The sequence below is a fragment of the Capra hircus genome, chromosome 2 (assembly GCF_001704415.2).
Source record: "Capra hircus breed San Clemente chromosome 2, ASM170441v1, whole genome shotgun sequence".
NCBI classification, from domain to species: Eukaryota; Metazoa; Chordata; class Mammalia; order Artiodactyla; family Bovidae; genus Capra; species Capra hircus.
This window is the reverse complement of record NC_030809.1, coordinates 28,411,733-28,430,933: the sequence shown is the minus strand read 5'-3', so window position 1 is coordinate 28,430,933 and position 19,201 is coordinate 28,411,733. Positions and strand designations below refer to the sequence as shown.

Below are 19,201 nucleotides of genomic sequence, written 5' to 3'. Positions count from 1 at the left end.
AAAAAAGAATGGGGACTTCATCCACCATTAGTGGCAATTTATCTAAATGTGTGGCAGCCCCAAGTAGGGAATTAACCGCTTCCATGGCTAGGTCAGGCCCACCACGTGAAATTCTCTCCACTTCCAGGTCCATTTTAAGCCAAAACAGAAACACTCTCAGCACAGCCCTTCTCCTTCTCCAAGTGGGGACACTTCCTGGCAGCGCCTGTGGATGCTCCCAGCTGCAGGCCAGCCTGTGCCCTCCCTTCCCTCACTTCCCCGGCGGGGTTACCCAGCAGACATTTAGAGGAATTGCCTCTAGAGGACCTCCCGAGACTGCGTGTGAAGAGCGGGCTGTGAACAACCCAACCACATATGTCAGTGCTGTGAGCCTCCAGCACGTTACCCCTTCCTCAGGTACCTCCCAGAGCTCCCCTTTGCCCTCAGAGTGAAGGCTGCACCCCTGAAGCAGACCTTGACTGCCTGGGCCTGCGCATGACCCCGCAATGGCCAGAGACACTGACGCTCACGTCCCACTTCTTTCTTCTTTACCTAGTTTTGAGACAGAAGGATGAGCTACAGTTCACTGCACACGCTTTCTGCCTTTGAGCATTTGCTCAGCTGGTTTCCTCTGCCAGGAATGCTTTTTCCTACTTAAACCAAACTCTGAATTCTAATACCACCCTTCCATCAGTTCTCCCTTCTTCCCTTGAGCCGAAAGTAACATCCTGTTCTCTGTATTCATCTGGCCCTTATCAGTAAGCCCCAGTCTTGCCACCTTATTCATGCTGGATATTATAGTCGTGTGAGTATCTGGTTTGTCATCTCAACCAGCTGGAAGTTTCCTGAGGACACTGCTCTTCTCTTCACCCCTGCCAGCTCTCCCAGTCATACCTGGAGGCCCTCCTGGACAGCCAGGGCTGGAGTGGACCACAGAAATGGCAGTGAGGGTGGAAGCTTTCACAAACCTCTGGGAAAGCCTAGGTCACATGCAGAGGCTGAGCGGGATGCGAATCTGCCAAGGGAGGTGAGGATCTGCCTGAGAGTGGAGGTTGGGATGGCAGCAGAGACCACAGAGTAGAGGTCCCCCAGGTGTGGACCCCAGACCAGGAGCATCAGCATCGCCTTGGGGACGTGTTAGAGATGGAGGGTAAGAGCCCCAGCCAGACATACAGCATTAGAAACTCTGGGGCTGGGGCCCAGTGAGCTTGGATTTAAGAAGCTCTCCACATGATTCTGGTGCTAGGTGAACTCTGAGAAGCACCACCGTGAGTCAGGGGCCTTGTGCCAGGTGAGAGGCCAGTGAAGCCAGTCCTCCAAGGTTTGGAGCTTGGCCTTGAAGTTTGTTGGCCGGCTGAGGTGGGACTTAGTGATACCACTCCTTTGGGTTGTCCTCATCCACTGAGGGTCCTGGGGTCCCTAAATGTTTCTGTGCATGAGAATCTCCCTGGGGACATGCCATTAAAAAAATTCTTTTGTTTCAGGAAATATAATTCTTCAGGTCAGAAATCTATAGTTTAATAGGCTGCCAGGTGGTCCTGATACGGGTGGTTCAGGACCACTTTGAGAAGCCCTGATGTAGAGGCTTTTCATGTAGGTGGCTGTGACTGTATCTATACCAGCGACACCTCTGGGATGTTGAGATGCACTGGTCTTAAGAGGGAGGGCTTCCCAACTTGTGGGCTTCCTAATTCCCAACCCAGGAATCGAACTGGGGTCTCCCGAATTGCTGGCAAATTCTTTACTAGCTAAGCTACCCAGGAAGCCACTAAGGGACTTGAAAGTGAAAGTGAAAGTTGCTCAGTCATGTCCTACTCTTTGCGACCCCTTGGACTATAGAGTTCATGGAATTCTCCAGGCCAGAATACTAGAGTGGGTAGCCTTTCCCTTCTCCAGGGGATCTTCCCAACCCAGGGATCGAACCCAGGTCTCCTGCATTGCAGGCAGATTCTTTACCAGCTGAGCCACAAGGGAAGCCCAAGAATAATGGAGTGGGTAGCCTACCCCTTCTCCAGCGGATCTTCCCGACCTAGGAATCGAACCGGGGTCTCCTGCTTTGCAGGTGGATTCCTGAATCACTTGATCACCCCATGCCCCAGGTGCTATTCCCCCAGCCACCACCAGGGGTCTCAGGCTCCCTGCAAACCCTGCCAGTCAAGCTCTAATCTCTGCAGTCTCTCTTTGGGCACTTGAGCTGCCTCAGTGCTGTTCAACCTGCAGGTGACCCCAGGGGTCACTAGACTCCACAGAGAGGAGGGGGATGCCTGCCTCCAGGGGCTATGCCTGTGATCTTGGCATCAACTAGTGCTCAAACCCTGAGCAGATGCTCATCAATTGCCATCCTGACTTCCCTCTCCATCTCCATGTCAGGACAGCCAACCTGAATGGTGGGCCCTCCCCCCTTCTTCACTGGCAGTGCTGGGAAACACAGGTCATAGCTTGGGAATGTGGCCGCGGGGCGGGGGTGATTGCAGGCGGGAGAAGGCCATGTGACCTCTCCTCAACAGCCTCCCTGCTCTGCTGCTCTGTCTCCGAGCCCCAAGCCCATCCAAGTGCAGATGGGTGCTAGAGGTGAGGGGCCACCGTGGGCAGCGGCCTCTGTCCTCCTGACCTGTCGGCTCTGGTGGGCAGAGAGGGTGAGGGATGTCACCAGCTGGTCCCCCCGGTAGAGGAGGCGGCTGGGTGCAAGGCTCAGGAACCCACGGTCACTGCGGGGCCACACCTGCCGTGGCAGGACTGGGGAGGCAGAGGGGGGACTCCAGGCCCCTCGAGTAGAAGTCAAAGGTTTTGAGAGCTCTCTGATCCTCAGCACCAGGGAAGACTGGGTATGGCCCAGCTCTAGCAGTTGAGGTTTGGTGGTGTGGATTCCAGCATCAGGGAGCTTGGCCATTTGGTCAGGGAAAAGGGCATCATAGGGGCCATTTGCCATCAGTACCTCCTGTGGTGGACACTGCAAGACAAATGGGTCAGTGCGGGCATCTTGACTGCTGCAGCCAAGTGTCACTCTCGTCTTCCCCTGGGATTGAGCGCCCTACCCCCACTTTGAGCCAAGGCACCATTAAGGGGGTTTCTCATTTGTCAGGGTCCAGAAGCCGTAAGGAGAGAAAAGGCAGATCCCGCTGCTTGGGAATGAGCAGGGTGGCTAAATAGGGAGGCCTCTCTGTCCCTCCCCTCTCCTCCCCCTCTGCTCCAGGGCCCAGGCACCACCTCCCCCGGCCAGCTGCCTGCCTGCCACCCAGCCTGTCCCGGCCAGGCTAGCCCCTACTCCTCCTTCCCCCTCCCCAAGCTCTTTCCCCTCCCCCCAGACCTCGTGCAGAGCCTCAGCAGAGTGAGTGGGGCTGGGCAGGCTGGGCTCCGGCTCCCTGGGGAGCCGGAGGGGTGGGCAGTGGGCAGGCCACAGGAGGCCTGGTGCCAGGACAGAGCCTTCAGGACAAGCGCCGGCTGGGGTCTGTGTGCAGAGTCTCTTGGGGTAAGTTGGGGTGCAAGCCCTGCCCCTGGGCGAAGCCAAAGGGGCTTGGGGTGGGGGACCAGGAGGAGGGGCCAGGGGGCTGTGGCAGATTCATGTCTGTATTTGGCAGTCGGATTGGAGCCAGCTCAGTGAGGCTGGGCCCTTGGCCAGTTGCAGGGGAGGGCGTCAGGGCCCTGGGGACACCCCTCTCCCAAAGCAGTGTTGGTGCCCCCTCCTTTTCCCCTGAGCCGCCCTTCTCTGTGGATGACTCAAAACTCTGCCTTCCTGGCCTCTGAGAGTTTGGGGGTTTGTGCTCAAGGGCTGGGGCCAACAGGTGCCCCTGGGGTATCTGGGGCAGGAAGCTGAGAAGGGAGTGGGGGAAGGGCTGGCTGGACAGTGCCGCCTCATGGGCCCTGGCACTGAGGTCAGGATGGGGCTTGTCCGAGGCGTGTGTTCCTCTGCACCAGGCCCAGCTCACCAGAGAAACGGGTGTACTGGTTGTGCCACTCTGGGGCCCAGAGCCATGACCCACCTGCACTGGGGGCCTGCAGTTCAATGCTGGGAATGTGGGTTCCCGGCTCCGGTGGAATCCCAAATCTCCCACAAGGTCCAGGAACGGCCCCTTTGGGGCCTGAATTCTTTGCCCCAGGCCATTTTCTATGGTTGCCCCACTCAAGAGGATCAGCAGGGTCAGGATTGGGAACGTCTGGCAGATCATGAGTCCAGGGCTCTGGGACAGGAAACACCTGGGCAAGGTCACACAGCGAGTGAGTAGGAGCCCCAGGATGTGAAGTCAGGGCACAGCTGGCCTATGGAGCTTCCTTGGCTCCTGGGCCTTTACGGAGCTACATCAACTCCTGGGCTCTGCAACTTTGCAGGCCTTATCAGGTCCTTGACCCCAGACTATTCCACCAGCTGTCTCAGTCTCCCTGCCCACCCCCTCTTTCTTCCAGACATCTCTGTGTCACTGTTTCTCCTCTGTCTCTCCTCCAGGTGGGTCAACATCTCCTTTCAGCAGTCCTATCACCTCTGACGAGGAGTATCTGAGCCCCCCAGAGGAGTTCCCGGAACCCGGGGAGACCTGGCCCCGAGCCCCCACCATGAAGCTCAGTCCTGGCCAGAATCGCCATTCCTCGGACACTGGCTCCAAGGCGCCCCCTACTTTCAAGGTCAGACCCCCTAAGGCCAGCCCCCAGCTTCCTATTCCTTTGCGTGGCCCTTTGTTCTTGGGACCGCACCAGGCTCCAGCAAGGCCTGGGGCTTTGTCCCATCAACCCTTCTTACCCCGAGTCGGCCTGCGTCAGACTGGTGTGGAAGAGACCTCTGACCCAGGGTCCCCCTGACCCTAAGAGTCAAAGCTGGGCCCTGTCTCACCTGTCACCTCGGGGTCCCCTGCAGGTCTCACTTATGGACCAGTCAGTAAGGGAAGGCCAAGATGTCACCATGAGCATCCGTGTGCAGGGCGAGCCCAAGCCGGTGGTCTCCTGGTGAGTAGCAGCCCCTGACTACCATCCTCCAGCTTTGCCGGTTCCAGGCTGGGCCCTGTGAAGCCTGGCTTTGGGTGGGGTGTCAGTGGACACTTTGTGGACTTCAGTCTGTCCGAAGGGGCATCATCCCAGGCACAGTGGGATCCCAGGCTACCTGCACTGTGGCCCCACCCCTGCCCTGGTGTTCACACTCATTCTGGGCTTCCCCTCTGCGAGGGGTTTGGGTAACAGATGGTCTCCTGTCTCTCCGCTTGGTGTGAATGACCAGGTGTCCTCTCACTCCTGAAGAAGCCTCCCAACCCCCATCCCAACCTCAGCCCTGTCGTTTGACAATAGGGTAATTTTTTGAGGCCTGTGCTGTGCCCAGCCCTGCACTGGGCCCACACTTAATAATTTGTTACTGAGTTGCCAGTGTCCAGAGTTAAACTTGGGCCTTAGCTTCCGGGCTTCATCTCAGGTACCATTTGATGACTCATTTGGCTTAGCTTTCTATTGGTTTGGGTTCTCTTTTTCACTTTTAAATGATTATCTAGTCCCCAGTATAGTTTTTTTAACACTAAGTTATTTCCTATTTCTTTTGGGAAGTGAGAAAGCTATCTGTCCATTAACATAAGTAAAAACAAGACAAAAATCTAAGAATTATCAAGAGCTGAATAGCTTGGTGTTACTCTTAACTGCAATTACCAGGAGCCTGGCGGGCTACAGTCCATAAGGCCACAAAGAGTTGGATGCCACTAAGCGCACGCACACACAAGTGCAGTTAGGTTCCAAGAAGGGAGTGACCCAGGTGGGCAGAGGGTGTCTGGAAGTTCCTGGGGGGCGGGGAGCAGTGGTGGGATTACGAGTCAGGGTGAAAAGCAAGCCTTGTAACCCAGGGGTGCCCATGCCCAGTGAGACATATCTGGGGAGCGGACAAACGATGTTGGGGTGGGAGGCCTGCTTGGCTTTGCAGCCCTGTGCTCGCAGGGCCTGGGGACTGAGTTCTCACCCTTCCCACAGGCTGAGAAACCGTCAGCCTGTGCGCCCAGACCAGCGGCGCTTTGCCGAGGAGGCAGAGGATGGGCTATGCCGGCTTCGGATCCTGGCTGCTGAGCGGGGCGACGCTGGCTTCTACACCTGCAAGGCGGTTAACGAGTATGGCGCTCGACAGTGCGAGGCGCGCCTGGAGGTCAGAGGTGAGTACCTCAAGCTCTCTATGAACCCCTCACCCTGGCCCCGGCCTCATCCCTGCCCGGTTGCCAATTTTCACACAAGCTTAGTTAATGGCGTGCCACAACTGAAAGGGCCTTTGAGGTCCCTAGGTTCAGCTGCTTATGCTGTAGTGAGTAAAATGAGACCCAGAGAGGGGAGGCGATTTGCCCTAGGTCACACAGCAAATTGTTGAGCGCTCAGCTTACTACACAGTACTGCCTTCCCTACCCTCCATCACGCCTGCTCCAGTGCCAGCTCGAGAGACCCTGCTTCCTGTCGCCGGCGGTCCTCATCTCACACTCTTCTAAGCCTTGGTCACCTCGCCAGGCCCCTTCCTCACACCCACTCCCCGCCCCTCTCTTGCCTCTTCCACCCATCCCATCGCTGTGTGGACGATACCGTGGTTGGGCGTGGCAGTGGGGAGTGTTTGATAGTTGGACCCGTCCGGAGGGGCCCTTGGAGTGATTTGGGCATGGAGCTTTGCAGGGACCCCAGGGTTGCCAGGGTGAGCAGAGCTGGGAAGAGATGGAGAGGACTGGGCCCCCAGAGTCGGGGCGTAAGGGCAGGTGGCCTCTAGGCCTCAGGGACAGCAGGCAGTTCCTTGGGGCTGGTGCTTGTCCTCCCCAGGGCAGGCTGTCTGCCTCACCTTCTACTCCCCCTCTTCCCTGTGGGCAGTTCAGGGTCAGGAACCCCCTCCTCAGCTCCACACTCAGCCACCTCCCCCTCTTCCTGGCAGAGGCCAGCTCTGAGGAGCCCCCCAGCCCCCTACTGGAGCCTGGACCCAGAGAGTCATGGTCCCCGCCCCCCGCCCCGCCCCCAGTCCCCATGCGCTTAGTGACCACGCCCGTGCCTCCAGAGCCTGGGGCTGCCACCTCTTCCGTCTCTGAATTCTTCAGCTCTCCTCTTGCCCACCCCCCAGCCCAGCCCCCTTCCTTGTCCTGCTCCTTCCCCCACTGCCCCCCTGCACCCCCACATCAGGGCCTGGCTCTGCCTTGCTTCTCTGTGTTAACCCACGTCTTGGTGCTCCTCTCTTTGGGATTCCCCCCAGTGTCCCCCAGGCGGTGGGGGTGCTCCTGATTCCTAGGAATGCCTTTTTCTTGATTGCCCAGGGCCTCTGCCTGCCCAGGAACCCTGGAGACCTGGCCTCTGGCTGACTGCTGCCCCCTCCCCCCAGGGCCGACCTGGGGGGGTAGCTGAAAGTAGCAGTGCCGCCCTGGAAGTCTTAAGAGGGGCCCTAGCCAGGTCTGCGTGTGTGTGCGTGCCTGTGCGTGCGTGTGCGTGTGCTGCACTAACCTGCCGCTTGCTGACTGAGGTTTTTGTCTGTACACAGGCGAGTGAGCTCAGGGGGCCGCCTGCGCTCCCCCCCGCTACCCTCCGAGCCGCGCCCCTGTCTCAGGCACCTCTCGGACCTCGCTGTGTTTCACTGCCTCCTGCCCACAGACCCTGCCGGCCCGGACCCTGTCCCAGCCTCCCCTCCCCTCCCCACCCACGCAGCGTCCTGGGACAGCCCATGAGCCCTTATGGACCCCCCTCCCCAAGCGGACACATGGTCGGGCAGGCTGGGAGCTCCCCCACGGACTGGGTGCCAGGAGGGGAGGGCGGCTGTGAGGAGTATCAAGACCACCCCCCAGTCTCTCCCTGAAGGGGAGCACCCAGCGAGTGCATGTGCTGCCTCTGCTATAGGCCCTGTCTGTCTTTCTGTTTGTCTGTCTGTGTGTCTGTGACAGTCAGGGAAGGATGCCCTCCAGCTGGCATGGGGTCAGGCAAAGGGGGAGAGGACATGGCCTGGCATCCGTAGGATAGAGGGAACCAGGGGGCAGGGGGCTGTGGGCAAGGGGCTCAGGGGGCACTGACCATTCCAGAAATGGGTTTCAAATGGCACAATCCTTTCTATTTCACAAGAGACCAAAAGCCAGAGGCCCTTGGGCCCTGTGCTGATGAGGAGGCCTGGCTGAGGCCCGGCCCTGGGCGGCAGGCGTAGGGCCCTTAGGGGCTCCCTTGCTCACCATCAGGGCCAGGGATGCTGTATCAGAGAATGAGAGTTAGCCAGGCTTGGCGCAGTAGTAGGGGCCTGCTGTAGTTGGTGTGGGCGTATTCAGAAATACCTGTTTCTTAGTTCAAATAAAGTCCAGTTTGTACCCAGCTGGTGTGCTGTGTCTTCTTTTTCCGCCGCCGTCTCTGTCCCCATGTGGCCCTCTCGGTTTTCATGCCCTTGATCCCCTCCCGCTTCCCCCGAGTTACCCCTCTCTGGCCCAGGTGGGATGGCCATGCGGAAGCCAGGCCTGGGAGCTCCTTGCTGTCTTGGCCTGCTGGGCGGGCGGGCTTTCCCTGTCTCCAAAGGAACAAAATGCATCTCTCTCTCTGTGTCTGTCTGTCTCTCTGTGTGTGTGCGTGTGTGTCTCCCTCTCCCCATGTTTCTCTGCTCCGTGTGTGCCCCCTGTGGCTGCTTCCCCCACCCAGCACACCCTGAAAGCCGGTCCCTGGCCGTGCTGGCCCCTCTGCAGGACGTGGACGTGGGGGCCGGGGAGATGGCGCTGTTTGAGTGCCTGGTGGCGGGTCCCACCGACGTGGAGGTAGACTGGCTGTGCCGAGGCCGCCTGCTGCAGCCCGCACTACTCAAATGCAAGATGCATTTCGATGGCCGCAAATGCAAGCTGCTGCTCACCTCTGTGCATGAGGACGACAGTGGCGTCTACACCTGCAAGCTCAGCACGGCCAAAGGTAACTGCCCACTTGGGCCCAAGGGCTGCTGCCGGCTCCCCAGAGCTGGAGGGAGGGGAGTGGACGTGTGGGAGCCCCGATGGAGCTGGTGTGGAATAAGACGGCCAGAAAACGGGCCTCCATCTCTGGGGAGAAGAGCAGTGGGCTGAGAGAGTGCGGTGCACCCGCCTCCATCAAGTCGGCACCGGCAGTCACAGCTGGCACAAAGCAGGTGTTTGACACGGGGTCCCTGTTCACTGTTGTTCCTGTTGGGGAGTCCAGTGCCGACCGTAGCAACCACACCTGGACTGGGCTTCCAGTTCTTGCTCTGCCATACAGCAGCCACGTAACTGGACAAGTCATTTCATTTCTTGGAGCTTTAGGCTGTTCGCCTATAAACAGGGATCGTAGCGGGAGTGATAGGGCTAATGAGATAATGTATGGATGGACAAAGCTAAGCACCTGGCGAAGGATGGCGCCTAATGAATGTCTGCTGTTATTAATGACACCTCTGGCCTGGTCCCCGTCCTCGTTTGAGGGGCTGAGATAATGCCTCATCTGGTTGTGGTGACGTGCACCTAAAGGGGACCCTGAGGCCTTTGTAAGCAGGAAGGGATCAGGTCAGCATCAGGGGCTGCTGTTTCCCCAGAAGATTCTGCGTGCAGTGGTAGTGTGGGGCACAGGGGCATGTGCTCTGGGTCTGGGATAGGGGCGAGGGAGTGTGGGCACGACCTGGCCATAGAGGAGAGTTCCAAGGGTAGGGGGAAGGGGTGTGGAGGACAGAGTGGGCTTGGCTTTAGCCCCTTCTCTTAGAGCTGTGCTGAGGTTCACCCTGGGTGGGCAGGACAGGTGAGGAGGGGAGAGCCAGGCCATGCCCTGGTCTCCCACATATACCCACTGCCCCAGCAGCCTGCTGCCTGCTCTCGCTGCCCACCAGCCTCTGGAGATGGTCCGGCCTCTCGATCTTGCCCGTGGCCTCAGTCTGGTGCCCCGGGACCTAGCTGGGCTCTTCGCAGGCTCCAGTTTTTGCCTGAGCTCCTTTTACCTGCCCAGCACGAGGGCGGGACTGGTGGGTTGGGGTGCCCAGGGTTCCATAGCCTTCCCTGCCCCAATGCTGACCCCTCCCTGCCAGATGAACTGACCTGCAGCGCCCGACTGACCGTGCGTCCCTCGCTGGCGCCCCTGTTCACGCGGCTGCTGGAGGATGTGGAAGTGCTGGAGGGCCGCGCTGCCCGCTTCGACTGCAAGATCAGTGGGAGCCCGCCCCCCTCCGTTACCTGGACTCACTTTGGTATGGCCCTCCACCCTGCAGATGTTGGGAGGGGGACCCCCCCAGGGGTCAGAGGGCAGGGCCCCTGTCTGAGGCTGCCGCCTGACCCCCGTCCCTCACAGGCCACCCCGTGGAGGAGAGCGAGAACGTGCGGCTGCGGCAGGACGGGGGCCTGCACTCGCTGCACATCGTGCACGTGGGCAGTGAGGATGAGGGGCTCTACGCGGTCAGTGCCGCCAACACCCACGGCCAGGCCCACTGCTCAGCCCAGCTCTACGTGGAGGAGCCTCGGACGGCTGCCACCGGCCCTAGGTACCGCCCTGAGCCCCCCACCACTCCCGCGCAGCCAGGGCTGCCTCCGGGGGCCCCAGCCCTGTGGTAGGAGGTGTGACTCTGAGCCGCTGGGCCGCTGTGTGGTTCTTACAGCTCCAAGCTGGAGAAGATGCCCTCCATCCCCGAGGAGCCCGAGCAGGGTGAGCTGGAGCGGCTGTCCATGCCCGACTTCCTGCGGCCGCTGCAGGATCTGGACGTGGGACTGGCCAAGGAGGCCATGCTGGAGTGCCAGGTGACTGGCCTGCCCTACCCCACCATCAGCTGGTTCCACAACGGCCACCGCATCCAGAGCAGTGATGACCGGCGCATGACACAGTGTACGTGTCCGGGAAGGGGCTCTGGGGCTGTCCCCTCCAGCACCCTCTTTGCTTGCAAGAGCCCATCCCCTCTCCCCACCCTTGGGCCTTCCTTCTCTGACCTGGTCAGGGATGAGGTGCCTGGGAGCCCAGAGAGGCTATGGGGTCGCAGCCTCCTGCCTTGAGCCCACCTGGCCCCCATCAGCTGGGTCACCACTCTTGGCCTCAGAGGCCCTTTAGCACTTACTGGCCCAGCAGTCCAGCCTGCTACTGACTGTGGGCAAGTTACAGAACTCTCCAAGCCTCAATTTCCTCATCTGTGGTAGGCTTGTTGTGGGAATTGAATCAGTTAATACACAGAGAGCATATAGGGCAAATAGCAAGGGGCCAGTGAGTGTTAAATGTCACTGTTACGGCTGCTGTTGTTACCATTACCATCATCCTAGTTGATAAAGTGATGCTTCTCACACCCTCCTGGAGAAATTCCAGTGAAAATCCCGACATGGGTAGCGTCTGCATCAAAAGGATGCTTGGTTCAGGGTTGTTCAATAACAAATAAAGAAGAAAGAGCAGCAGGAAAATTACAGAGGAACGTATTTGGGATGGTGTCCTCTTCCTCCTCCTCCTACTAAGTCACTTCAGTTGTGTCTGATTCTGTGCAACCGCACAGATAGCAGCCCACCAGGCTCCCCCGTCCCTGGGGTTCTCCAGGCAAGAACACTGGAGTGGGTTGCCATTTCCTTCTCCAATGCATGAAAGTGAAAAGTGAAAGTGAAGTCGCTCAGTCGTGTCTGACTCCTAGTGACCCCGTGGACTGCACCCGACCAGGCTCCTCCGTCCATGGATTTCCGGGCGAGGATACTGGAGCAGGGTGCCATTGGCTTCTCTGGGTGTCCTCCTAGCCTTGGGTGTTTTCTCAAGGGGTATCTCAGTTCCGTCCTTGAAGGAATCTGAGCCTCGTGTGAGAAGGTCTAGCTACGCCCTCTCAGATAGTACCACATGCAACCCGTGATGGGTTCCTCTAACTGCTGCTGCAGTGTGACAAAACTCGCCTTTGGTAAGCACTTCTTGAGTGGCAGGCCCTGATGCTAAAGGCCTGACATGAGAATCCCACCTTCCTCACCACAGGACTGTAAGGCAAGTATTATGGTCCCTGTTCAGATGGGAAAACTGAGGCTTGCAGAGGGACAGAGATTTACCTAAAGGCAGACAAATACCATCCGACTGCCTAACCAGGACATCTCCTGTCACCCGTGCTCCACGCACCCCTCCCATCCCCAGTGTCACCGCCTTGGCTCTGACTCTCCCCTCGATCCCCATCCACCACTGTCTTTGCTCAGCCCACAGGCTTCCCATCTCCCAATCTGCTCTCAGGCCCAGGCTGAGCGTCTGTCTCAGAATCTGAGCCGGCGCCTCTGTTTCTGTCTGTATCTGGGGTCAGCAGTGGCCCTGGGCTTCTCTTCCTTTATAAATAGTGTCAGCAGAGATAAATGAATGGGTGGCTGTTCCGGGCAGAGATAACCTCTAAGAGCGGGGAGGGGTGTTTGGGGACGGCCCTGACGTCGAGGAGGAAGGACAGTGCACATCTCTTCCCCTTCATGTCCCTCCGGGGAATGGCCCCCTCACCGTCATTCAGGAAGCACGGTGTAGGGAGAGAGCTTGGGAATCAAAGGTAACCAAGTTCGAGCCATGGCTTCATTGTCTATTAGTGGTGTGACCTTGGGACAAGTCTGTTAATGTCTCTGACCTCATTGGTAACATGAGGACACTCTTGCAGGGTTGTTGAAAGGATATGGAGAAAGAAATGCACGTCAGATATCTGGCATGCACGTCAGAAATGCACAGTGCAAACAAATTTTAGTATAATTTATAATCTAATGTATTTGGCACTTACTGCATGCAAGGCATCCAGTTCTGAGCCTGGTAGGGCAAATCAGCTCTGTCTTCAAGGAGCTTACGGGAGGCAGGACGCATGCAAGAAAAGAGGAAGGACCACCTGAAGCAATGTGGGCCGGGTGCTGGGCATCCTGGGGAGGGAGTCAGAGGTGGAGGGGCAGAGGGGACCAGGGGCATTGAGAGGAGTGCCCTGGGCTGGCACTCACTAAACTGTATCTCGAAGGAGAAGGAGGCCTCAGGTAAGAGAACAGTCCAGAAGAGAGGAATTTTGTGAGCAGAGACCTGGACATGGGACTCATGTGGCTTGTTCAGGGACCTGATGGTGGGTCAGGGTCAGGACATGGAAGAATAGCAGGAGACGGAGTGGATGAGAGTTTGGACTGAGGGCTTTGGAGGCCACCTGTTTGGCAGTAGGTGCCGTGAAGGTCCTCAGATGGAGCGATCGCATGTGATGAGGCTGGTGGGTGTGGACCACACCAGTGGAGGCTTTCATGGGCTCTGAGCTGGAGATGGGTTGGGCAGTGGCTCTGAGGATGGAAAAGAGGGAACTGTCCGGGGTAGGAACCTGCAGAGGGTGAAGTGCCGTGGAGGACGATGAGAAGGTGTGGGCCTGGGGCCGCAGGTGTGGATGGGCAGCCTGGACCTAGAGTGTAGCTCCCTTCTTGTGTCTGCCCTGCCCTTCCCTCCCGCCTACAGCGGATAGTCGGGGGGGGGGGTGGTGGGGGGTGAAGGGCCAGGCCTGGATGGTGTGGGCCCATCCTCCGGAGTATCCTCCCAGCTCAGGCCCAGTGTCATGTGCCTCCCCACCCCCAGACAGGGATGTCCATCGATTGGTGTTCCCCGCCGTGGGACCTCAGCATGCTGGCGTCTACAAGAGCGTCATTGCTAACAAGCTGGGCAAAGCCGCCTGCTATGCTCATCTCTACGTCACAGGTGAGGCAGGTACCCTCCAGGCAGGTACCCCTCCAGGGTACATAGCCTAGCCTCTGGCCCACCTGGGGACCTGGGTGAGGGCAGGGCCTCTGCACCGGCTCTCTTTCCCCTCCGTTCTCTGGGGAGCCACCTGGCCTTGCCTGTGCCCCTGGGCCTTTACCTCCAGCCCATGCCTCAAGGCTTGGTGATCCCGTGGGGTGGTTGGGCCCTAAAGGACCCCCATGGACGGTGGACCTGTGGCTTTCAGATGTGGTTCCAGGCCCCCCAGATGGTGCCCCTCAGGTAGTGGCTGTGACCGGGAGGATGATCACACTTGCATGGAACCCCCCCAGGAGTCTGGACATGGCTATCGGTGGGTTCGGCCACATGGGGCCATGGGTGGGGGGCGGGGCATGGACAAGACAGGCTCAGGCAGGGTACCGGGGGGGCCAGGAGAGGAAGGCAAGGCCCAGGGGGACATAGAGGTCAGAGTTGGAGTGGATGGAGCATTGAAAATAGGACAGAAGTGGCTTTACGGGCCCCCTCCCCATGGTCGACAGAGCCCTGGCTCTGGGTCGGGGAGGTGGCAAAGCAGGGGCTGCCATGTTGCCTTCTCTTCTCAGAGGGACTGGGTGCCTGGGTGGTGGGTCTTCCCCGTGCACAGCATCCTCCTGCTCTGTGCCTCAGTCTGTCTACCTCGGGTGGCAGCGAGGAATTAGAACTAAGTTAAGCTCCCTGCCCGCCTGTAACTGGACCGCATGCCTGACACTTCGTGGGCTCTGAGCTTTCCCCCGCCTGTGGCTGGGCAGGAGCAGGTTGGGGAAAGGGCAGAAGTGACAGGAGAAACTGAGGCAGGTCCTCAGACCAGACTGATGATGAGTCCCTGGGTCCCGAGCCAGCAGAATGGGGGCAGGGGGCACCCCAACCAGGCCCGCCTCTAGCAGCTGCCTCCCCACCAGACCCAGACGCCCTGACCTACACTGTGCAGCACCAGGTGCTGGGCTCAGACCAGTGGACGGCGCTGGTCACGGGCCTGCGGCAGCCCGGGTGGGCAGCCACTGGATTGCGAAAGGGGGTCCAGCACGTCTTCCGGGTTCTCAGCACCACCATCAAGAGCAGCAGCAAGCCCTCGCCCCCGTCCGAGCCCGCGCAGCTGCTGGAGCGTGGTGAGTCTGGTGTTCCTGGAGGGGGGTGGGCGAGAGCCATCGGGCCAGGGGACTGGGTGTCCGTGGAGGAGGCTCCAGGGCTGGTGTGGACACAATAACTGGCAGGATTGGCATGGCTGCGCACAACTCCTACCTGTCAAGAGTGCTTCCTTCTCACTCCTGAAAGCTGCATGCACCAAAGTTGAGACTGAGGCGCTGGGTCAGAGGAGCTGGGGGTCCAATCCCAGATCTGCTGCTCCTGGCTGAGTTTCCTAGACGAGTTGCTAAACCTCTCTAAGCCTCGGCTTCCTCGTCTATAAAAAAATGGAGCTCACGGGGTGATGGGAGGGTTCCGAGAGCAGTGGGTGCTAAGGGTCTGATGTCAGGCCCAGCACTGAGCCAGCCCTCCTGTCTACAGGCCCGCCCCTGGAGGAGGCGCCCGCCGTGCTGGACAAGCCAGACGTCGTGTATGTAGTGGAGGGCCAGCCCGCCAGTGTCACCGTCACCTTCAACCATGTGGAGGCCCAGGTCGTCTGGAGGAGGTGAGCCCGCCTTGCCTGCCCTGCTGCTCACATGAGGTGCCCGCTCCAGCTGGCCAAGCTGACCTCCCTGGGGCTGGATCCTGGGTGACCGCCCCGTCCTGTGTCCCTCAGCTGCCGAGGAGCCCTCCTAGAGGCCCGGCCGGGTGTGTACGAGCTGAGCCAGCCGGATGACGACCAGTACTCTCTCCGGATCTGCCGGGTGAGCCGCCGGGACCTGGGAGCCCTCACTTGCGCTGCCCGCAACCGCCACGGCACACAGGCCTGCTCAGTCACCCTGGAGCTGGCAGGTGGGTGACCGCGGCCTCTTTAGCTCTCCCTGCTCTGAGGCCCACAGCCCTCTCCTCACCCCCCAGGTGTACACACCCACCTGACAATCCTAAGTGCCTCTGCTCAGGCTTGTCCATCTAATGGCTATAATAACTGCAGCAGTAGTAACAATAACGATACTAGTACTAATAAGATATTTATTGAGAACCTGTATGTGCTGGGCTCGGTGCTGAGTACCTTACATTTATTACTTGTTTAATATTTAGATCAACCCTGTGAGATGGAATCAGCTATTATCTGCATGTTACAGATGGGGAAACTGAGGCCCAGAGAATGTGCTAAGTAACAGGCCCGGAGTCACACAATGTAATAAGTCAGGAGCTGAGATTCAAGCCTGGATGCGCTACTCCAAAGCCAGACAGTGTTCCTAGCTCCTGTGTTAAACATAGCAGGAAATAGTACTTCCAGAATAACAAACTGGGGTGGGGCTGGGGGCAGGGGTGGAGCAGTGCAGGGGGATGAAGGTGGAGAAAAAGGCCCAAGCGAGAGCATCTTATCACCAGGCTCCCAGCTCTGGGATCCTGGCTGCTGCTTTTTTGCACAAGCCTGTGTGACAGAGCCTCCCAACCTCTGCAGTGAGGTTTCTCCTTTCAAGATGTAGTCTCTCAGACCGTAGCCTGCATTAAGTAGTAATTGTCTTGTTTTCTGGTTTGTTAATTAACTCTAGACACATGTAACTGCCACTCAGAACTTCGGATCTACGTGAGCTAAACAGTTACCTGCTGAGTAGATAAGATTCCAAGCAAATGCAAAGAAAGTGACATTTTAGTTAGCACAGGCCATCTTATCACGGGGTAAATGTACATCTTCTGGTGCTTTAAAAAAATTGTTGAAGTCCACTTGAAACTTTCTGATTCTTTTGACCTTCGTAGACTGACCCCTGCCACCACCTCCACCCCATACCCAGCAGACTAGGGACCAGATTCTTAGAGGGCAGGACGGGCAGCTTTAAAGTGGGAGAGAGGTGGCCGTAGGTTGTGTGAGGAGGAGATATGGGGGCCCTGCTGGCCCTGCTGGCCCTGCTGGGGATAATGGATGGGGTGGAGCCACTGATGGTCTGGGTCTCTGGTTTCCCTTTTCTGTGTCTTCCCCTCTGCCTCGCATCCTCCCACATACCCAACCCCTGCACTTCCCACTCAGCCACCCCTTTGCTTCTTGGTTGTGATTTTTTCGTTTTTTTTTTTTCTTTTTTGTCATACGACATGGCTTGTGGGATCTCAGTTCCCCAACGAGGGATCAAACCTGGGCCCCTGGCAGTGGAAGCAGAGTCCTAACCCCTAGACCACCAGGGAAGTCCCAACCACTGGCTCCTTATTAGTAGCATCTGTAGGATTCATCTTTCTTCCCAGGTGTAGGAAGAGCCCTGGGGTTTGGGGAGGCCCTGGATACTGAGAGAGCAGCAGCCAGCCTGGACAAGACAGTGACTGAGGGAGACTGAGTCCCATCTGGCCAGAGCTAGAGCAGGCCTGGGCTTGCCTCCACACCCCTTCCTGTTGTGCCCACCCCCATCCCCCCGGCAGGTGGAATGGTCCCTTCCCTCCATACCGGGGCCATGGATGCATTTTCCCCAGGACGCCGTCCCTTTTGTTCTGTGCAGAAGTCGAGCTATGTGCCTGAGGCTGGGTGGTGCCCTGCCCAGTACTCCTGCTTTCCCCCCTGCTCCCCTTAAAGCCCGGGTCCTCAAACACTCAGAAAGGAGGGGGAGGGCACCAGAAGTTTCTCCAAAAAACACAAGCACATTGGAATATGTATTAAATTCCATCATGAGAATTAGGAGCTGCTTTACCAGGAAATAACATGATATGTGTGGAGAATAAAATCAGTCACATGGGGGAGAACTAAACTGAGAATTGTTGACTATTCATCTTGCCATCTTCCAGATAGTAAAAGGCCCCTTAAATATTTAAATAAGATTCAGAGAGAAAACCTCAAGATGGAGGCAGTGCCATCCGTGAACTCCACGCGGGGTCACAAACTGAGCCGCCCACTGGGCCCTGGGGTACAGTCAGAGAAGCCCGCAGTAGGACTGTGCTGAGGGCCACCACCCACAGGGGGCAGTGTCGGGCCACTCCGGGACAGCCCATTAATGCAGTGAGGGAAGCAGCTCAGGACAGCCAGTCCTGTTTTTCCAATAGAGGCAGGAAATCCAGATTTCTTTTGTGTGTGAAAATCTCCTAATTTCAAAGCTGGCCAATGAATCCTGAGAGCTCAACAAAGCAAGCCTGCACCCCCTGGCTGAGGTTTTCCGAGATTGCAGAACATCACGTTTAGATTTACAGGGAGAGTGCTTGGTTCAGGCCAGGAATTCATGTTCTTCGGCCAAGTTTGAGAGCCCCAGGGTGGGGTGTTGGGACTCTGAGGGGTGCGGGAGGGGGGCGGGGTCTGATGTTCTGCCTGAGCTGGTTGCTGAGGGAGGGCTCAGAGAGGGGCTGAGGAGGGAGGCCCTTGTGACCCCAACGTTCTGTTTCCCCACCACCACCCGTGTTTCAGAGGCCCCTCGGTTTGAGTCCATCATGGAGGATGTGGAGGTGGGGGCTGGAGAGACCGCTCGCTTTGCCGTGGTGGTGGACGGGAAGCCCCTGCCGGATATCATGTGGTACAAGGTCAGAGGCTGGCTGCAGCCTCCTTCTGAGCATGGGTGGAGGGGGTCGAATGGAGGGGTGACTTCCTGGGGGCTTGGAAGGGGTCAGGGAAGCCTGGACAGAGAGGAGGAGGAAGTGGGACCCAGAGGTGTTGGTGACACTGGGAAACAAGGGTGGCCCCAGGCCCCTAGGGGAGCTAGCGCTAGACCCTGAGGGCAGGGTGAGACTGGGTCTCTGGTGTGGAGGTAGAACTGGGTCCCAGGCAGACAGGAAGCTGGGCCCAGGCTGGGGTGACGGCCATCTCTGCAGGATGAGGCGCTGCTGACCGAGAGCAACCATGTGAGCTTCGTGTATGAAGAGAACGAGTGCTCCCTGGTGGTGCTCAGCGCCGGGGCCCAGGATGGAGGGGTCTACACCTGCACGGCCCGCAACCTGGCTGGCGAAGTCTCCTGCAAAGCAGAGCTGGCTGTGCACTCAGGTGGGTTGGAACTCAAGGGGAGCAAGGCAGAGTGCTCACCCAAGGATCCAATGATGTGGGCCCAGCCCTTCACTGCAGACCATGCCCCCCTCCAGCCCCAGCTCCAACATTCATGCTTCTCTTCTGTGTCTTCTGGCTGCCCGCCTGGCTGAGTCTCTGCCCCATCCCTCGTCTTGTCCTCCCCACCTAACACCAGGCATCTCTTCCTCAGCTCAGACAGCTATGGAGGTGGAAGGGATCGGGGAAGACGAGGAGCAGCGAGGAAGGAGGCTCAGCGACTTCTATGACATCCACCAGGAGATTGGCAGGTGTGGGGCTCAGAGTGGGTGCGGTGTCTGGGGGCCGATAGAGGCTGGGCCTGAGGCTCAGCAACAGCTGAGCCCTGTCCTCTCCTCGCATCCTCACGCAGGGGTGCCTTCTCCTACCTGCGCCGTGTAGTGGAGCGAAGCTCCGGACTGGAGTTTGCAGCCAAGTTCATCCCCAGCCAGGCCAAGCCAAAGGCATCGGCGTGGCGGGAGGCACGGCTGCTGGCCCGGCTCCAGCATGACTGCATCCTCTACTTCCACGAGGCCTTCGAGAGGCGCCGGGGACTGGTCATCGTCACTGAGCTGTATC

At 58.5% G+C, this 19,201-nt stretch overlaps 1 protein-coding gene across 11 annotated transcripts in view; it reads left to right on the top strand.

Moving 5' to 3' along the window:
* Window positions 1-19,201, top strand: part of SPEG (SPEG complex locus) — a 58,460-nt gene that overhangs the window by 22,725 nt on the left and 16,534 nt on the right. For 6 of the 11 annotated variants that reach the window (XM_018058962.1, XM_018058966.1, XM_018058965.1 and 3 more), the window contains 16 exons: window positions 4,421-4,596; window positions 4,826-4,914; window positions 5,914-6,089; window positions 8,566-8,826; window positions 9,938-10,096; window positions 10,198-10,387; window positions 10,502-10,725; window positions 13,414-13,533; window positions 13,781-13,885; window positions 14,472-14,678; window positions 15,076-15,199; window positions 15,311-15,486; window positions 18,017-18,129; window positions 18,418-18,586; window positions 18,798-18,894; window positions 18,996-19,196. In XM_018058962.1, the coding sequence (XP_017914451.1) occupies window positions 4,421-4,596; window positions 4,826-4,914; window positions 5,914-6,089; window positions 8,566-8,826; window positions 9,938-10,096; window positions 10,198-10,387; window positions 10,502-10,725; window positions 13,414-13,533; window positions 13,781-13,885; window positions 14,472-14,678; window positions 15,076-15,199; window positions 15,311-15,486; window positions 18,017-18,129; window positions 18,418-18,586; window positions 18,798-18,894; window positions 18,996-19,196 (2,587 nt within the window). Of the gene's footprint in view, window positions 1-1,994; window positions 3,449-4,420; window positions 4,597-4,825; window positions 4,915-5,913; window positions 6,090-7,435; window positions 8,249-8,565; window positions 8,827-9,937; window positions 10,097-10,197; window positions 10,388-10,501; window positions 10,726-13,413; window positions 13,534-13,780; window positions 13,886-14,471; window positions 14,679-15,075; window positions 15,200-15,310; window positions 15,487-18,016; window positions 18,130-18,417; window positions 18,587-18,797; window positions 18,895-18,995; window positions 19,197-19,201 lie in introns of those variants that run through there. The other 5 variants (XM_018058972.1, XM_018058973.1, XM_018058976.1 and 2 more) reach the window with 5 other exon arrangements.